The sequence below is a fragment of the Paroedura picta genome, chromosome 5, assembly GCF_049243985.1.
Source record: "Paroedura picta isolate Pp20150507F chromosome 5, Ppicta_v3.0, whole genome shotgun sequence".
Lineage (NCBI taxonomy): Eukaryota > Metazoa > Chordata > Lepidosauria > Squamata > Gekkonidae > Paroedura > Paroedura picta.
Genome location: NC_135373.1, coordinates 106,401,128 through 106,421,570, shown reverse-complemented (window position 1 = coordinate 106,421,570; position 20,443 = coordinate 106,401,128). Strand labels below are relative to the sequence as shown.

Sequence of the window (20,443 nt, the reverse complement as noted above, 5' to 3'; positions counted from 1 at the left end):
CTTTAATCAGTGTAATTGGTATATTCGATAAGGAGACTGTTTTAATTGGTTGGAGAACTCGCTTAACTGGGACTAAATTTGGAGAAGGTTGTGTTTTGGGTTGCTGATTTGTTTGTTATAACAAAGCATCTAATAACAGGGTGAGAAACAGGAGGGCAATGCCTAAAAGGAAGAAGAAAATAGAATTACAATTAAATAGAAAACAGTTTGACGTGAGTCTTCTTTAGCTACAGCTATTACTTAAGATAAGCTGCTCTTCTGTGGAAGGTCTTTGGCTGTGTGCTGCCCTACTGGGCTGCCCAATAATTACCAATTAATTACACTCTCAGCCAGGAAGTCGAGACCAAATAATGAGGCAAGCTCAGAGTCCAGAGTCTAGTCATGCAGGGGTAGTCAAGCTGCGGCCCTCCAGATGTCCATGGACTACAATTCCCATGACCCCCTGCCAGTGTTCACCGGCAGGGGGGTCATGGAAATTGTAGTCCATGGACATCTGGAGGGCTGCAGTTTGATTACCCCTGGCTAGTGCATAGGTTCTAAAGCTGAGGGAGTTAGTTCACCAAGGAGGGCAGGGCAGGGAGTCGAAGGCAGCTGGGGTCAATTACCAGAGAGAGTTCTAAAGCCATACTGTGGTTGAGTAGCTGGGGAGTAGAGTCAAGAGCCGAGTCAGAGGCAAGAGCCAGGAATGGAGTCAAGGAGCAAGCTGAAGTAGGAACCAGGAATGAAGTCAAGCCAAGCTCAAGTCAGGAACCAAGAACTAAGTCAAGAAGTCAAGCCAAAGTCAGGAACCAGAAATTAACCGAGCAGAGCTTCGCTGCAGTAAACTGGAACATTGCGCGTCTAGGCAGACAGGCAGGGAACACACCCATGAAAAAGCTTGTCTCATGCCTCTCCTTAAGTACAACCTGGCTGCGGGGAGTAGCCTTTAGTTGGAGGGCTCACCGCTGGACCTAGTCCTCATCCAAGGAAGGAGCTTCAGTTACACCCCATCAGGACTGATAGTGTGCTGACAGCCGAGCTGATTTATTTATTTATTTATTGTATTTCTATACCGCCCTCCCCAAAGGCTCAGGGCGGTTTACAGGAAACAACAAAATAGTACAGGTATGTACTGCAAGATGTCAGATTTCTATGCCGTCACTGCTGCTCCACTGAGTCCTGTGGGCTAGATGGGCTGGATCACCCTCTGGCCGCTCAGCAGCAGGTGCAACAGGTACAGGCATGACAGGCTTTTTCAGTGGTGCAAGCACCTCCCACAGTGCCTTGCAAATGGATTTGGCCAGAAATGTTGCTAACGTCTTCCACAGAAGTATTATGAATATTGCAGATAGCATTGACACTAAAGATGGAAATGCTGAGGCTGCAGTTGAACCCATTACCCATCAGAATGGCCACACCCGTTCTCTGCATTGGTAAGTCACACATGAATTTTGGATAGAGACGTCAAAGTCCTCCCTCTGTTTAAAAGCCCTTTCCACATAAATGTGAGATCTCTAAAGGAAGGTTTTAAACGCATGCCCAATATCTTGTCTGTTATACAGTCCATTCCCTGTAAGTACTTGCGGCCAGGCTCCAGCCACAAAATTAGATCTTTGTATCTTCTTTCCTCTATTCTTGCTGCTTATCCTGCCACATTCTGATCATCTGTGATGTAATGAATGGTTATTCTAGAAATTGATTACCAGACAGCTTAATATTTTTATCTTCCTGTTTTTATGAAAGGCCTTGGGTTTTGCTTTTAAAGAACATTAGAGCTCTTTCAAATGCCTAATTGGAGCATGGTGCTGGAAACAGTTTGATCACAGCGAAATATAGGATTTGGATTATAAATCACTGTAACAAACATTTAGCTAAAGAGCCGACTGTGGGGCTGTCACTGAAATATGCAGAGGGCAAGCGCTACCCTGCTGAAGTAGAGGAATCATTGTTTTCCAGCATTCACACTATAAACCCAGGCTGCTGGCAAACGGTGATTACTTGCTGTTGCCATAACCGGCTTTACTCACTAGGCAGGGCTGCAAACAAGACCTGATGAGGGCCTTGTGTTTGCCATGGAGACGGGGCAGCCATTTTAAGGTGGCTTTAAAAGCCACGAGGGCTTGTTCTTTATCAGGCTCACGGCACCGTGGGTTGAGGCACTCTTGTTTTCCCCTTTCCCATTGAATGGCAAAACAGCTGTGGTGAGCATGTATGCATGTGTGCGCAAGGCCATTACAACATTTGAAACAGTGCGGTGGGGTGGGGTGGGGGATATGGGGCAGGTATGCCTCAGCCTGTGGCCCTCAGGGCATTTTTGAAATCACTTAAAAATTGCAGTGATATCCCTGTGGTGAACATAAGGATGTCATCATGTTTAGGTTGGCTGTAAGATTTAATATTCATCTTCCGGTGCAGGGCCTTCTCCTCAGCACTGAGGTGGGCCAGGCGCTGCCTCTTGGGTGGGGGCAGAGGCAACGCTGCCTGGGCCGGCGAGCACCATGGCTGCTGGGAGAAGCAGGGGTTGGGACTGGGAGGGAGGTCCTAGAAGGGTGCAGTGGCCCCATGTTTTATTTATTTATTTTATTTATTTAGATTTTTTACCGCCCTTCCCTACAGCTCTGGCCTCCAGACTGTGCTGCACAGCGCAGCATGCCTCTCTGTGTCCCGCTCCGGTGCCACTTGGCACCTCACTGCGAGATTTAATATTTAAAAAGAGTTCTCACCTGCGATGCATTTGCAATAATGGAAAAGATTCATAATACGGCACTGAGTGAACCACTTCAGATTCCAGTGATGTGCCCTGCCTGAGAACCTTTGAAATATCAACTTCAAAATTTTCATTTCCGTGCAACCGCTAAACTGCTGTTTTATGATTAGATGTCAAAGGTTTGTATGGTTTCATTGCTGATAAATTGCACGTCCTACCAACCCTTTTTCAGAACTTCAGGATCTAGCATATTCTTTCAAAACGGAGATTAGTTCTTGGGTGAGGCAGACAATACTCAGTGCCGAACCGGTCAGGATGCTGAACATTTTGGGATTGGCTCTTCCCAATATTTTTGTTTTCTTAAAAAACCCAGCTAAACTCAATGACTGACTCGGAGTGGGGTGCGGTTGGGTCAGAGATGTGCCAAAAGGTGAGCAAGGATTTAACACTGCCAATCCATGTGGTTTTACTAATAAAAAATTAATAGCTCTGAAAAGGAAAATGACAATCACCGTCTCTTGGCATGTCCAGTTGTTTGGGGGATAGGGGAGAACTGTAGAGAACTCTCATGCCTAATGTCAAACCCATTTCTTAGGATTGAACTTAGATTCCTGCAGCCAGGCAGCCATGTTAGCATGTCCTGCAGCCAGGCAGCATGTTATGGCTGCCCAACCTTAAGAAAACTACTAAGATATGAAAACTCCAATCAGAACGGAAAAGTCATTTACAGTGATTTTGTTAGGATTGATGGTTATGTATGGGGAGAGCTGTATATGAAGGCTCCCTTCCTGATGGCTGTATTTTGATAGGCCATCACGAGGCACCTTGTTTGAAACCAGCTGAGTTCGTTTCACCTCTAGATGAAGAAAAGCCCAAGGGGCCATTGCTAAAAGTTCAGTCGTACTAGGATCAGTTGCTATCACTTGTCCAGTGATTGTGGTTTAGAGCAGGGGTAGTCAACCTGTGGTCCTCCAGATGTTCAAGGGCTACAATTCCTATGAGCCCCTGCCAGCAAACACTGGCAGGGGCTCATGGGAATTGTAGTCCATGAACATCTGGAAGACCACAGGTTGACTATCCCTGGTTTAGAGTGCGGAATCAGAACACATGCATGAATAGGAATGTTAAAAAAATATTTTTTTTAAGGACGGTTTAAAAGGGTCAGCAAATTGACTGAGGAGGAAAGCAGTACATGCATAATAGGCCTTGGAGTGACAACCTGTTCCACTGGGGGAGCTCTCTGTCCTCTGTCTGGCTGCTCCCACCACAACTGTATCTGCTAGAGCCCCACAAATCTTTAAACTGGCTCCGGTGCTACAAACCCCGTGGATACTTAAACCACTCCTGGCTATATAGTACATACGGTCTCCATATAGCAGAGAGTGATTCAGGTAGAAATGATTCCACGTAGAATTGATTCAGGCTGCCTTCTATGGAGACATCTAACAAGACTTTTTTTGGTAGAGAGGAAGGTTAAAAATTGCAGCTACAGTCCCTTTTTCTTTTTGTACTGAAGCCATATGAGAATGATTCTCAGTTTCGTGTTGGAATCACATCTGTTGAAAGGCTGAAGTGTTGAAAGTCAGGATGCAGCTGCAGCAGCCATCTTTCACATTCTAACCACAGTTCAAGACTGATGCTTTTGAAATTATAGCTCACCCAAGCAGCTCTTCTCTGGAAATCACCCATCTCCCTTCTCTTTCTGAATGAGCTCCATGCATCACATTTATGTAGCTATTTGGGCAGGCTGTGGTATTGAAATGAGATTATTTATTGAAATGAAGGAGTATTACATTATTATCACCCACCCAATCCATGGCATTTTTCATCCTCAAAGAACAGCTGGTATTTCAGGGCTGACACTGATATTTAAACTTTTATTTGTGTTTTTGTGTGTGGTGCAGATCCCAGAGGACTTGATTCAGTTCTGGAACAACTTTTGAAAAATTTAACCAAAGGTAGCTCAGCAGCCATAAGCAGGCTTCCACATTATATAGGGAGTTGTCCAATATGTGGAAGCCTGCTTATGGCTGCTGAGCTACCTTTGGGACAACCTATAGGGAGTTGTCCAATTACTGTTGCAGGCCCACACAAATCTTGCCTGTTTTTTGGCTGATAAATAATTGGAGGCTCAATATTGGATGAAAATGCTCATTCCCGAATATCAGTGTCCTGCTTCCCCAGGAACAGCAGTCCTCTTCTACACCCAGTACTGACAGCCATCTTGGTGTTGTGGTTAAGAGTGGCAGCCTCCAATCCGGAGACACTCACAGTCCTGTTAGAGCTGTTCTCACAGAGCCAGTCTGTCAGAGCTCTCTCAGAAGAAGAAGAGTGGGTTTTTATACTCTGCTTTTCTCTACAAGAAGGAGTCTCAAACTGGCTTACAATCACCTTCCCTTCATCTCCCCACAACAGGAATCCTGTGAGGTGGGTGGGGGTGAGAGAGCCCTGATATTACTGCTCTGTGAGAACAGCGCTATCAGGGGTGTGATGAGCCCAAGGTCATCACAGCTGTCTGCATGTGGAAGAATGTCTGTTGCAAGGAGAGGAAGAGAAGGCAATTGTAAGCCACTTTGAGACTCTTGGATAGTCGAACGTCAGGTATAAAAACCAACTCTTCTTCTGGTTAGCGATATGCATATTCTCAGTTCAGTCTCTTTGCAGCCCCAGTATTAGAACTACATTTCTCCTTCAAATCATATTTCTTTTTCTATTTGGGAGAAAAGTGCCCCTACCATGTAGCTAATACGATTTGGCTGCATCACTGAAGGCAAAGGAAGCTCATGTAAAACAATGGGGCTCTTTAATTTGTGATAGCTTTGTTTGGCACGCAACCAAATCTTGTTGGCTATGTGAGGAAGGCCTTTCTCTGAAAAGAAAGATTGAGGATTTAAAAGGGGAGGGGCTGTGGTTCACTGACAGGGCGTCTGCGGGGATCTCAGTACAGTTCCCCACATTCCCAGTTTAAAAGGATCACTTGGCTGGTGAGGTGAAAGACCTGAACATGGGGAGCCATTGCTTGTCAGAATAGTCAGCTCAGTGTTCTCAGTCAGTATAAGGCATTTTCATGTATGTAAAGAAAAAAAAATAGTGTTAATTCAGCAGTTTAAAAAGGCCAGCAAGGGTGATGGAATAGGCATGGGGAAAGTTTGGATATTTTGTTCCTCCCCCCCCCAATTATCCCTTTAACTCTTTGATTTATTCATTCCGGATATTTATATGTTGCTTCTCCAGTGAATCTGCAAGTCAGCGTACAACATCCTAACATATAAAGCAGTGCATGTACTTCTGACAATGTTTTGTATGTTCCAAAGCCTCCAGGCAGAGCCCCGCCCATGCAAGGAGGCTTTGGAATGTTCAACACCAAACCTGCCCATCTTCTCAGGCAGAGCTTTGTCTGCAAAGGTGGGGAGGTATGTAAAGACAGCGCAAACTATGTAACAGCTGATGATGACAGTTGTGTGCCTGTCATCATCAGCTGTTACATGGCCCCAGGTCCCTTTAAATGCTCTCCCTTACCTTTGCAGGTTGGGGGGGGTATTGAAAGGGAGTGCAGGCTACCTAGAGCCCCTTCCATTTTTTCTGCAACGGGCTTTATGGCTAATAAAACATAATAAAAATTTACAAATCCAGTCAGCTTATCAAAACAGCATAAAACAAATGTTTGCATTCTGACATGTAACTGATAGTTGTGTTCAGATTGGCCAGACATAGACAGGAACTCAAGGCTAAAACCTGGAACCTGGGCAATTGAGTTTTGTCATATGTGCTTTGAAGACAGTGTAGAGTTGAAACTGCTTGAGGATCGCACATGATCAATATAAAACTTTCATACTCAACTAACACATCCAGTGCTCTGTTCCCTCATTTTCTCTATCTCCACAAATCCCTTCGGGACCAGCTTAATTTAGGAGGTAATGATTTGCCCAAGGCTCCCATTGTTTTGTTTTTTAAAACTGTGTGCAAACTTTCCCTACTACTTCTGAGAACTAAAACACTCAGCTAACAGTTTAGAAAGAAACCAAGGACAAGTATACTTAGATTGGAGTGGTTCCCTTGGGCTAAGAAACAAAGAGGCATGATATGGAATTAGTGTGCTGTAGCTGAATTAAAAGGGGAGAGGGAGGAAGGCTATAATGAAAGGGAGGGAATTGCTTACTATATGTCTCTTACCAATAGAATCACAGAATCATAGAGTTGGAAGTGGCCATACAGGAGGATGAGGAGGAGATGCAGCCCGGTGCCGGGACTGGTCTCCGGACCAGGGGTTGGGGACCACTTTCCTAAAACATCCAAGAAAAGTGTGTATGCAACCTTTGCTTGAAAACTGCCAGTGAGGGGGAGCTCACCACCACCTTAGGCAGCCTATTCCACTGCTGAACTACTCTGACTGTGAAAATGTTTTTCCTGATATCTAGCTTATAGTATTCAGTTCTTTGAATTAGCCCAATAGAAGAGGGACTCCTGATGTGGGCCCTATTTGACTGTCATTGAGTGCCAGTGGTAGACCATTTATGCACTGGACATTTCATGCCGGGCTGCAGGCTGAAGCTTTAGTCGTAACAGGTTGCCCCACCTCTTGTTGCCCCACATGGGGGAGCATTTGGCCCGGTGTGTCTTATCCATCCCCGATTTGTGCACCTGCAAGGGAGCTGGGGCAGTGAAGTTCCCAGTGCATAAATGGTCGTAAAGGTGCATCAACCAGTCCTGTTGTACCGCCTACCTGCCTGCTGGTTCTCTGTGGCGCTGGGGTCTCCCAAACCAAACACCAACCATCTCATCTTTCACTTCTTCCTTCTCCCAATGCCTCCTCACCTCACAGTGGAGGGGGGGGGGCAACGAAAACATAGTCAGTGGCTTCCTGTTGTGCTTCTGGGGGAGGACAAGGAAGAAAGCATTGCCTCTGTGCCTTACTGGGACTTGAGGCAAGGATGGACAATGCCGCCTTAACACTTCATATGGGGTGAAGAAGCTGTGCCATCTCACTAAAATGTGGTAGAAGAGGATAGTCCCCATCTTCTTGCTCCCCTCAGCAGGGTGGGGTGGGCGGCAGGCTGTGCAGACTAGCCGAGGGCACCAAAATGTCTTGGGCCAGATCTGCTGATGGAGACAATATTTCAGCCTTATTTTGTGGGAGTAAATGACTCCCTGCTTCCAGCATATGAATGATTAATGGTCCTGTGTTCCTTCATAAGAAGTTGTTATCGTTAGTATAGTTCAGAAATTCCCTAGGGAGAACTGTCATGCCTATATAAAAAGAGTGCTGACTCACATTTCTTCCCATAACAGTGATGTCAAGAGAGTAAAAACAGTGTCTCTATATTTTGGGTTTGTCTGCTGTCTAGATTCCAGTCTCAAGGTTTTTGGCTGGGGAATACCAACCAGTGATAAGTCTACTGAAGCACAATGTCAGGCTGACATTAAAGTGAGGTTATACCCTCACCCTACCTTGACCCGGATAGGCCAGGCTAGCCCTGTCTTATCAATACTCAGAAGCTAAGCAGGGTCAGCCCTTGTGAGTAATTGGATGGGCGACCACCAAGAAATGTCAGGGTCATGCTGTGGAAGACTGGCAATGGCAAACTACCTCTGATGTCTCTTGGTTTGAAAATCCTGTAGGGCCACCATAAGTCAGCTGTGACTTGACGGCAGCCAAAAATACCCCTACCTTCGGGGGTAGTCAACCTGTGGTCCTCCAGATGTTCATGGACAACAATTCCCATGAGCCCCTGCCAGCAAATTCTGGCAGGGTCTCATGGGAATTGTAGTCCATGAATATCTGGAAGACCACAGGTTGACTACCCCTGCCCACCTTCACACCCTCACATGCAGATGTTGTTGTTGTTATGTGCGAAGTCGTGTCCGACCCATCGCGACCCCATGGACAATGATCCTCCAGGCCTTCCTGTCCTCTACCATTCCCCGGAGTCCATTTAAGTTTGCACCTACTGCTTCAGTTACTCCATCCAGCCACCTCATTCTCTGTCATCCCCTTCTTCTTTTGCCCTCGATCGCTCCCAGCATTAGGCTCTTCTCCAGGGAGTCCTTCCTTCTCATGAGGTGGCCAAAGTATTTGAGTTTCATCTTCAGGATCTGGCCTTCTAAAGAGCAGTCAGGGCTAAGGTGGTGGTCTAGATTTGCCATAGCTTTCCTCCCCAGGAGCAAGCGTCTTTTAATTTCCTCTTCACTTTCTGCCATTAGAGTGGTATCATCTGCACATGCAGATACTCTGGTGCAAATGTTAAAGACTGGCAGTTATAGAGGTCGTGGGCATTTCAATACCAGATGCTACAAATAAACAAGATGGATACCTTCTTGCAACACCACTTCGTAGACTTTCTATGTAATTTCTTTAGATTTCTTACTTATATAGACTGTGATCCAGAGAGAGAGATGCAAGAGCCAACTAACAATACCAGCAATGTTTTTTTCCTTCCCATCTCGTCCTGTTCCCCATGAAGCATTCTATCTCAGACTGTTCTTCTTGTTGTCATATAAATAGCAAAAATTATAATCATCTAGTGCATCTTGGCTTTTTTTTTTAATGTTGAATGCAGAAGCTGGGAATATTGCCAACAGTTAGTTTGGCTGCGGTGTAATTGAGAACAGTTGACCGAAGTTGTTAATCTGTTTGGCTTGTAAAGTAACGCAGCCTCCGGGCAACGATTCCAACATTCTCAGTCCAATCTGCTCGGACGTAGGGAGGGCCGGAATATTTAATTACAGTCTCCCTCCTGGTTTTAAATGAAATGGAATTGAAAGGATAGGCACACTTTCCTGATACTTGGATACCTAAGTGTGTTTGTGTGTGTCTGAGTGCATCTCAGCTGTATTGATGGAGGCAATCTTTTAGGCCTGAATGTCCTAAACAAAATCTACCTGTGAAGATAGTGATCTGCTAGCAAGCAAAAATGTGTGTTTTGGGGAAAGGGGTAATACCTGGCCAGAAACTGTGCAGGCCAAGGCATGCTACAGCAATACTCTCATTGCCTTGATTCCATACCTTGGACCCAAGTGGTGGTAGCATGGACCTGGGAGGCAATAATGGGCATAAGACATGATGTCTCCTTGCCCCATGCCGCCAGTCCCTGTGGTGCTATCAGTGCTTCAAAAGTGTGCATGGGTGGTGTGGAAAGATAACTGGCCATGAGCACTGAAGAAAATGCTCTGGCATGCTGAGGCCTACATATACCTGCTACAATGGGTTGCTTGCCTATTCACCTATAGCCCAGTGAGAAGATATTTCCTGCTTCAAGACAAGAGGAGAAGCACAGGGCATTTCTTCTTTTTCAATGCGTAAGAAGGCACTCAATCTTTCTAAAACAACAGCAAGGCTGATCAAATGAAAACAAAGTAGTGCGACCAGCTAGAAAGAAATTTCATCGTATATTCTGAGAAGTGCAGCTTCCAGAAAGAGATCAAATAAAGAAACTTAAGGCTTAGACTAAATGTAAGAGACCAATAATGGAAGAAGGCAAAGAGGAACTAAAGAGCTAATGGCAGAAAGTGAAGAGGAACTAAAGAGCCTGTTGATGCGGGTGAAGGAGGAGAGTGCAAAAGTTGACTTGAAACTCAACATCAAGGGGTGTGGCTAAAGATGTCGTCCTGAGAGGGTGGCAGGGTATCTGCTCTGCTATCTCTGAAGCCTGACAGGGGTCAATTGTGCAAGCAATTGGCAGAAAAGAGGAGGGGTACGCAAACCCCACCTCACCTTTCTACCCAGGAAGTTCTTGGGGCCGTCTCCAATCCTTTAGGGAGTATATCTCCCTGGATTATAGGCTGTCAGCGTTCCAGGTCCAGAGGACGACTGCCATTTTCTACCTCGGACTTTCTTTTCTTTCTTTAATCTTAAAGTATCTGCTTCAACCCTACATGATGATTTACCACAAATGAACGCTTTGAACTGAGGGGAGGACTTCGGCTGAGTTCCAAAACATCATTTACTGCAAGTATCTCTCGCTTTTTTTTTTCTCCGTCTCTCTTCCTGCATCAAAGCCCTTTGTTTCCCCCCTCCTCTTACTCTGCTCTGCCCGAAGCCACCTCGTTAAGAGGCAGGCTAATTCTCCTAACTAAGCAGAAGAAGGACTCAAATCAACTCGAATTAATTGGCAAAAGCTCTTATTGTAATTGTTATGGTTTTCGGAGATAAGAGATAAGAGATAAGAGCAGTGAATGGGAAAATCTCACGAGAACTTTGTGCCAGTACGAGAATCCCTGCCTTAACTGGCTTCAATATGTCACATGCCTGTGCCGGAACATTAGAGGATAAAACAGAGGCCCTCTACTGGCCACTTGTAAAATTGTTTGGGGCCGGTCTCTTTTAAAGTCAAAATCATGTCTATGTTAAAAAGATTGGCTCATCTAATAGAGATACAAACCCAAGATTACAAAGTATTTTTAGATGGATTGATCAAAAATATCTCCAAGGAGATCCAAGATGGCAAGGAAGAAGTCTTCAATAGGAATGATGGATCAATAACAGTGACTGATGGCAGCTTTAAACAAGGTGGAAAACCAACAGCAGAAGAGAAATCTGAAATTCATATCTTCAAGGAGATCCAAGATGCCAAGGAAGACGTCTTTAACAGGAATAATGGATCAATAACAGCGGCTGATGACAGCTCTAAACAAGGTGGAAAACCAACAGTAGAAGAGAAATCTGAAATTCTGGAGACGGAAAATGGGATGCCGGAGTTCTGCAGCCCAGATAAGGACACCCTTTTTAAAAAGACATACAGCCATCTCAAAGCAACAGTGTACAAAAATCAATCAAAAGAAATATGGATCTGCAGTGAAAGTAACCGATTTAAAAGATCTCTCTGGGGAAAAAATTGTATTGATACTGGAGTCCAGGAGGTGCAACGGCCTCAAGATTTATCGATGCATATTCTGCGGGAAAGAGTACAACTGCACTTTCTACGCCAAAGGCCAATGGGACAGAATATAATTTTACGGGAACGACAAGATGTAGCAAGCCTCGAGATGAGACCCCCTTAAGAAGACCGAAAGCTCATATTGTTTTATGTTTAATGTTATACTGTATTCTATATTTCCATTTTTATGAAAAAGGGGAAGCAGTGTCTCTTTCTCTCTTGTTTTTTTTTGTCTCTTTTCTTTTATAGGCATATAGGTAATATAATCATTAGTGCTGAAAATGTAAAATGGGGTTCTCCCCCCTTATTTTTTCTTTCTTCTATTAGTGAATTGTCCTAGGACTAAAGCCTACACTGACTTGTAGAAAATGTTTAATGTTAAGCTTTCAACCTAAATCTGAAAATATATCTGTCAGGATGGTTCTTAGAATGGGTCAAGCATAAATTGTTTTGTAGATGTATCAGAACCAAGGATAAGGAGAAGCTATAGAAGACTGAAAGCTTATATTGTTCTATGTTTAATGTTAAGCATTTAATCTAAACCTGGAAATCTTATTATTCTCTGTATTAACATTTTTTTTTATGAAAAAGGGGAAGCAGTGCCTTTTTTCTCTCTTGTTTCTTTTTCTTAGTAGGCATATAGGTAATATAATCATTAGCGTTGGAAATATAAAATGGGGCTTTCCCCTCTTATTATTTTTTTTATTGGTTTATTGTTATAGGGCCAAAGCTCATATTGATCTGTAGAAAATGCAAAGCTCTCAACTTATACCTGTCAGGATGGCTCTTAGAATGGGTCAAGTATAAATGGTTTGTAGATGTATCTGTATTAAGGATAAGGAGAAATTATGAAATCCTTTTGTAATTTTTTTTCTTTGTACATCTTTAAGGCAAAGCCCTACTTTCCTCTCCCTTCATCAGGGTATTGATACAGGGCCAAAACTTATACTGTGCTATAAGAAATGTTTAATGTTAAGCATCTAACTCAAACCTAGAAATATCTGCTAGGATAGCTCTTAGATTGTATCAAGCAGTTAATGTGAGGTCTACGATCTCTCAAGTAAGTTGGTTAATAATAACTTTTCTTTTGTATATCTAAACAGGCCTTTTTTTTTTTTAATGTAGTGGAAATGTGGATGGCTCTTAGACTCATGGCTCTTAGAGTTTTGGGCAAAAGTTTATATCACTGTGGAGTCAATGTGGGGTTGTATATTCTCAAATGATGATTATATTTCTATCTTTATGAAAATAAAAAAAATCATTATTAAAAAAAAAAAAGAAACTCAACATCAAGATAACAAAGATCATGGCATCCGGCCCTCTCAATTCCTGGCAAATAGATGGGGAAGAAATGGAGATAGTGACAGATTTTTATTTTCCTGGGCTCCAAGGTCACTGCAGATGGGGACTGCAGCAAAGAAATTAAAAGATGCTTGCTCCTGGGGAGGAAAGCTACGGCAAATCTAGACAGCATCCTAAAAAGAAGAGACATCACCCTGCCAACTAAAGTGCGTCTAGTCAAGGCTATGGTATTCCCAGTTGCAATGTATGGCTGTGAAAGTTGGACCATAAGGAAGGCCGAGCGTCAATGAATTGAGGCTTTTGAACTCTGGTGCTGGAGAAGACTCTTGCGAGTCCCTTGGACTGCAAGACGAACAAACCGATCAGTCCTAGAGGAGTTCAGCCCTGCCTGCTCCTTAGAAGGCCAGATCCTGAAGATGAAATTCAAAAACTTTGGCCACCTCATGAGAAGGAAGGACTCCCTGGAGAAGAGCCTAATGCTGGGAGCAATTGAGGTCAAAAGAAGAAGGGGATGACAGAGAATGGGGTGGCTGGATGGAATCACTGAAGCAGTAGGTGCGAACTTAAATGGATTCTGGGGAATGCTAGAGGACAGGAAGTCCTGGAGGATCATTGTCCATGGGGTTGCAATGGGTCAGACACGACCCAACAACAACAACATCATCAACAACAACAACAATGAGACCACAAAGCCTGGCTAGCCATAGAATTCTATGGTTAAATAAATTGTGTGGAAACACTCTGTGGACGAAAGCTAGATATCAGGGGTGATGGTCAATGCATTGTCCTATAGAGAGGGGCAATCCAAGAAAACAAAGGAGGAAGCACAGTCCTGCTGGTCCCTTGTGTCATTTGATTTTGTGATGGCAGCTGAAACACCCTCCTCTGGCCAAGAACTCTGGTGGCGCTACAGGGCAGCAGACAAGAAACCAGTAGATGCTTCCTCAAACAAGTTATTGTCATAGTGTTAAGAACAGGATCCCTCTTCTACCTTTCTTGGCTCGAAGTCTTTACAGATGGCCTCTGAGCACATTAGTCTTTAAATGCACTGGTTGTGTTGAGACATAATGGCCAACAATGCTTTTTCATTATGAGAGTGATCTTTGGAAAGCCTTCCCATGCAATGATAAGCAACGATGTTCTGGAACAAGCTTTGGAAGTCTTTGGATTTGTGTTTCTCTTCTTTCACCCTCCCCTTGGCAACAAAGGCTTCTCATTCCCAACAAACCATAGTACCAGACTGATTTATTGAAAATGGGGATTCTTCAGTTCCAGGGCCACATGCAAAAGGAGGAGGGAGGGAGACCACACAAAGTTGAAAACTTCCCAAGCTTGTTCCCTAAGAACATGATTTATTGCTGCATAGGATATGAATGTAGCAAGTGCCTGTTTGGAACTACTCTCCTATAATCACTGCTTAGAGTACTATTGACTTAATGGATTTCACCCTCGGTTATCATGGGATGTTTATTTATGATAATGTTTCAGGCACAATTGGAGAAAAAAAATTCTCCCATGTTCTTAATGTTGCTGGACTTGCATCTTTCCCGAAACAAAGCACAAATGTGTATTTTCAGCACTGATTTAACGAGCAAATGAATTATGAGTGTCCATTCCAAGCAACGAGATACAAGCGTGTTTTGTTGCAAGTGCTTTGCATCGGTATAATGAAATTAAATATTTAACGTATGCTTAGAAAAGTGAGGCACAATTTACGCAAATCTCTGGCACTTGCTTTATGTTTACCATAGAAACCAGGAGTAATTAGGACCATATAAATACTCTAAATAAAAGATGATGGAGGAAGAATAAAATACAAGTCGTTTCGTGGATTCCTCCTTACAAGGCAGAAAGACTGAACACTTAGAAAAGGAGGTATCCCCTTTGATGTACAAGAAATACGCCAGGTCTAAACCAGGCCTTTTCAGCCCTGCCTGGTGGAATGAGCTCCCAAGAGAGATCTTGGCCCTGATGGAACTTGCCAAGTTCCACAGGATCTGCAAGATGGAGCTCTTCTACTTGGCTTACGGTTGAGGCCAGTTAGGAAACCATATTACAACAAACAACCAGGCCTCCCTCCCATTCCTCCACCACCAACTCTTACCTCCTATTTGACATCTGTGCTAGCACACATCATTGCAAATAATAAATTGCTGCTGTTGACAGCTGGTTTTAATTTACTGCTTGTTGTTTTATTATTAATGTAATTTTTACTGTTTTATGGTATGCTGCCCTATCTGGCCACTCCCAGTGGCAGCTGTGCAGGAGGTGCCTGGACTGCAAAGCCTAGCCAAAGTCCACATCAGAGCAAAGTCAAAGTCCAGTCTGAGTCATTAGGTATCAAAGCAAGCAGAGTTAAGGGTGAGTCAAAGAGTAGTGGAGGGAAAGCCAAGGTCAGAGTCCAGATAAGCAATAGTCAACAAAGCCAGTCCAGTTACCAGGTGCATAGCCAAAAGCCATTTGCCAGAAGTTAGGGAAGCCAATAGGAGTCACAGGAGGTCAGGAGTTCACAGAGCCAAGGAATCCAAGCCAGACAGTAGGGTTTCTGTATAGATTGCACCCATGCCAAAGAGCTGCTGCTGTCTTGCCTAAAAGCAGCCCAGCTAATTGGCTGCACCTGGGGGAGACTCACTCATCCTCCCCAAGAGCTATCCCAGCTGGGCCCCATCTACTTTGACAGCATGCTTGCAGTCTTTGGCTCCTTCAGCGTTCAGCAAATACCACTCTTCTGCACCCTCTGCGTCTTTCAGGTGAGCTGCCAGGGCTGGAGTGCATTTGCAGCTGCTCCAAAGATGCACCTTGGGAAGAGCCTGGCTGATTTCTGCTGTTTTCCCCCACTGCACAGTCAGAGGCCCCTCTCTCTTCTGCCAGAGCTGGCTCAGCAGCAAACCCTGGTTCTTGTGGCAACTCCTTGGAGATGGGAGGTGGCAGCAGAGGCATGACATATTGACAATGTAAGTTCAAATTGTTGTTCATCGCCCCAAGATGGCGAGTCCATGGGGGACAGTATATAAACCGATCCATAAATAAGGGCGGTGGGACATAGCCCTGCCCTCGGGCTTGGACTTTAGGGTCCCTTTTACCCAGCTTCCTCTGCCAAACTTGAGTTCTATCCCCAAGTTACCCCTCAATGCTTACAAAGCCCTAAACCATCCCAACCACACTGGAATACTCACCACCATAAACAGGCCACACCATTTAAAAACTAGTAGCCTGCTCTTGAAACAACAGTGCTTGCATCCCCTCCTCTTTTGCAGGAATATCAATCTCTCAGTTCACCTTCAGCCTTTGCTGGAACAACATCTAAGCCTTAATATTGTTGGGTCCAAGACCTTGACTCTTGCCCCTCATTCCTCAGCAGAACTACTACTACTACTACTACTACTATTACTATTACTACTACTACTACTTCCACTCTTTCTACTAGTAGTGGTGGTGATGGTGCTGTTTACACTAGGATTTCCAGGCCCCTCAGTGGGGACCTACCATCAGGCCCTGCCCCCAGCTGCCTATCAGCCGGCTGGTTGGGGACTTACCAAAATTCTCCCAGACTTACCAAAAAAGCCCAGGCCATGTCACCAGTATCGCACAGGAAGTGACATCATCCCACCAGTAATATTGTGGTAGTGCTCTGGTATCTGGGCAAAAGCCTATGGTCAAAACCCTTTTTACTATAGAGTTTTTGTCCAAGTACTAGAGTGTCATAGCGATGGTGCAGTTTGATGATGTCACTTTGTGTGTAGCACCAGGAACATAGACTGGACCTTCCTCTTTCTCCTGGTAAGTTCCCCCTAGTTGTTGCCAAGAGGGACCTGACAACCCTAGTTTACACAGAACTCAGAGAAATGTGAATATTTCTATGCTGTTGTTTCAGTGGAAACAAAAGGAATGTAAGAACTTGGGAATCCATACATCAAACTATTGTTTCTGTACTTACGTTAGTGGAAATAACAGTTTCTTCTTCTTCTTGGTATCTGACTATATATAAGATGCCAAAGTTTTTTTGTCAAACACAGAGCTTATATTTAGCTATCCTTCTGGAAGAGCTGGCATTGAATGTCCTTTATGATTGCCATTCTGAGCTGAATTTCTGTAGGCTTCTGGTTGTCAATTATACTTGGAAGAAATGAACAAACAGAGGTGCAGTGGGAAAACATATGTTTTATTAGTTGTAGATCTGCAAAGACATCTGCTGATACAAATAAAATGTGTATTTTCCCAATGTATGTCTATTTTTTCTTTTCTTCCTGGACTTTGCATTGGTGAAGCCCTTTTCTTCTGCTTGCCATTCTTGGACAAGACTAGTTTGCATGTTAGGAGTTGGAGGGCTAAGTCCCTCTATCCTTTAAATATTGACCGTTCCCCCCCTTCACATAGGATGGCAGGCTGTGAGTGAAAGAACAAGGTGGTAGATGAAGGTGGGAAATGTGCTGGAAAAGAGTCATAAAAAGATGATGAAGGCTGGTGGTTGGCTGTCACATAGGGATATTTCTTGTTCAAGCCTTGACTGGTCGGCGCTGCTCCTTGTATAAAAAAATTAATGTTTGAGCTACAGTTCCCGTTTTCCCACGAGGGATGGGAAAACAGAGATGTTATTTAATTATTTAAGGATGTATTCTGCCCAAACATTAGTTTCTAGCTACTGTTCCTTCAGCTGGCAGGTCAAAAATAATCTTTAAAAAAAGATCATGGCATAGCATCAGTTCCAGAAAGCCCTGGGAATGATTTTAGCCCTGTCTAGTAATTGTCAGAAAGTCTGTAATTTTACCATAGAGTTTGCAGTGATTCCTCCAGAAGTGACATGTGGCCACTGTGTGCCAGTACCTCCCGTACCCCCATATCATGCCTAGCAACCCTAGTTTGAGTACACATGCAGGCTAGTGGTAAAGTGTTGGCTCATATTCATTTTGAAAACTATTTAAATTATCATTTTTTAATTATTTAAGAAAAAAAATAATTCTGACAGTGTTGCTAGAATATTCACAAAGCATGACATTTTAAAACAATGAAAAGAATCATAGAATCATAGAGTTGGAACTGGCCATATAGGCCATCTAGTCCAACCCCCTGCTCAACGCAGGATCAGCCCAAAGCATCCTAAAGCATCCAAGAAAAGTGTGTATCCAACCTTTGCTTAAGACTGCCAGTGAGGGAAAGAAAGCAATACACTTAACAAAAATGAAACGACAGGGCCAAAGAAACAGCAGTGAAGCTATCTCTTCTAACAAAAAAGATGCGGTTTCTTGTGGAGGTTATTCTAGCCTCTATGTAAGATGGCATTTCATGGAATTATTTTAATTGTTGGTGATAGGAAGCATTAACAACAACAACAACAACAACAACAACAACAACGGCACTTATAGTTCGCCTTCCTCCTTGGTGGGATTCATGGCAGATTACATAAAGGGGACCAAAGCCCTACATTTTTATAATAGCAATCTTCCAGATTAGAGTTAGCATGTCTACCCAACACAACTAATAATCTTTCTTATATACAAAGACTAATAAACATTTCTTAAAACAGGCAAATGGGACCACAGATCACTTTGAAAGCTGCTGTGCTGTTTTTCCAAAACTGTCATTAAAGTATTTTGTCATAATGATAAGCAAAAATTAAAGTTTACTGTACTGTATTACATTTAGAAGTAAGTCAGCCCGGAATGTCCTGCATAAAAAATGTTGCTGTTGCTAAGGAACAAGCTTCTTGGTACCTAAAGAAGTACAGTTGTGGTGGCTGCTTTTATTTATTCTTATTAAAAGTTTTCCTATATAATCTTTGGCTCTTTAATAATGAACGAATAATTGGAATATGAGCAGGCAATCATGGAACGAGACAAGTATAATAAATTGTTGATATCTTGGTAGAGAATGACTGCTTTGTTGCATGGACTTTAGAGCCTTATGTTCTGCTGTTCATGTCCAGGCCGCACCCTGCCTTTCCCAGGCTGTACCCTATTTAGAGTTGGCAACTATACTCTGATAATAACTAGACTAGCAGTGCAGGCCTAATTAGAATTACTCTGTGAATGTCAATAGTCTCAGAAAGCGTTACTCTGTTTAGGATTGCATTGCAAGTTACAATTGGGTGTAGGGTTTCTGTCTTGGAAAACTCCTGGACCATTTCTGCAGTGGAAGCTCCACGCCCAGCTGCAGGCTGGAGTTTGAGCCGGGACAGGTTGCCTCTCCTTTTCCTGCTCCTGCATGGGGAAGCATTTGGCCCAGTGCACCTCACCCGCCCTGGATTTGTGCTCCCACATGGGAGTCATGACAGGAAAGTTCCCAGTGTGGATATAGTCCTAGATATTTGGAGGAAGTGTATGGGGAGGTGGAGTTTGGGGAGCGGAGACTTCAGCAGTGTACAATTCCACCAAGTTCTCCTACCTGACTTTTTGGACTGGCATCTGGATCTCAGATGTGGAAAGCTGGGGTGGGTGATTGGTCCTTTTCTGTGATAGCACCATGTATGTGAAAAGCCCTTCCCAGGGAAATCTGCTAATCACTTTATATACATAGAAAAGACCTGGCTGTTTAACAAAGGTTGTTTTTGAACTCCCTTGAGTGTGGCGTCATGGTTAGGAGTGCGGACTTCTAATCTGGTGAACTGGGTTTGATTCCGCACTCCCCCACATGCAACAAGCTGGGTGACCTTGGGCTAAAGCTGTTCTGACTGAGCGGTAATATCAGGGCTCTCTCAGCCTCACCTACCTCACAGGTTGTCTGTTGTGGGGAGAGGAAAGGGAAGGTGAATGTAAGCCACTTTGAGACTCCTTCAGGTAGAGAAATGCTACACATAAGAGCCAACTCTTCTTCTTCTTCTTCTTCTTCTTCTTCTTCTTCTTCTTCTTCTTCTTTTTCTTCTTCTTCTTCTTCTTCTATAATTTATTTAAAAAACATTTCTCCTTCCTTTCTCTATAGGTCTACATAGAAATCTGCCGATGCCAAAAAATATGTATTTTCTCACGGCACTGCAATTTTTTTCTTCTCCCCCTGAATTTTGCAAATTAAATTTAACTCATTTTTTTTAAGTCTTGCAGTCTGAGTGCCCCCCATCTCTGAGTATCTTCTCTCATTTGGTCCTGACTGAATCTACTATGTTTTTACTGTGTTCTTTCTTTTGTAGGTTTTTATTGTTTCCTGTCTTTATTATACAGTTGTTCTTGTGCTTTAGACAATTTTTTCTTTGTGGATTCTCAGTCCTGCTGCTCATCAGCTATCTCTGCCTGTCACCTGCTTCACAGTGAAAGTTCTTCAGTTGTCAGTTTTTCCATGCAGAGATCACATGATGCAAAATCCATTTGAGAACCATCTAAGCTCTGAGTTATTACACACTTGGAAGCTGACCTTTCCTTTGTAGGGAAACATTTCCATTCATTCTGTGTGTGTGCCTACAAGAAAAATAACAATTGATCTACAGGTGTTTAACCACTCAAAAATAAACCAATTACTCTGTCTGGCTGCTTTAAGTAAAAATCCTCAGAAGGCAATTAAAATCACAGCCCACAGTAATATCCAATCGTTTAATTCTGACGGAAAGTCAAAGCATTTAAAATATTTGTTTGCTGGAACCATTCAAGATACCAAG

At 43.5% G+C, this 20,443-nt stretch overlaps 1 protein-coding gene across 4 annotated transcripts in view; it reads left to right on the top strand.

The window, feature by feature from the left end:
* The window catches only part of CHST11 (carbohydrate sulfotransferase 11), a 232,782-nt gene that overhangs the window by 96,500 nt on the left and 115,839 nt on the right, over positions 1 to 20,443 (top strand). Inside the window, exon 1 of one of the 4 annotated variants that reach the window (XM_077339728.1) lies at positions 620 to 1,104. The exons of 2 other annotated variants lie outside the window; for them this stretch is intronic. Coding sequence is in view for 1 of the 2 variants with exons in the window: in XM_077339727.1 (XP_077195842.1) it covers positions 1,346 to 1,412 (67 nt within the window). In the remaining variant the exon portion in view is untranslated. One more of the 4 variants, XM_077339727.1, reaches the window with a different exon arrangement.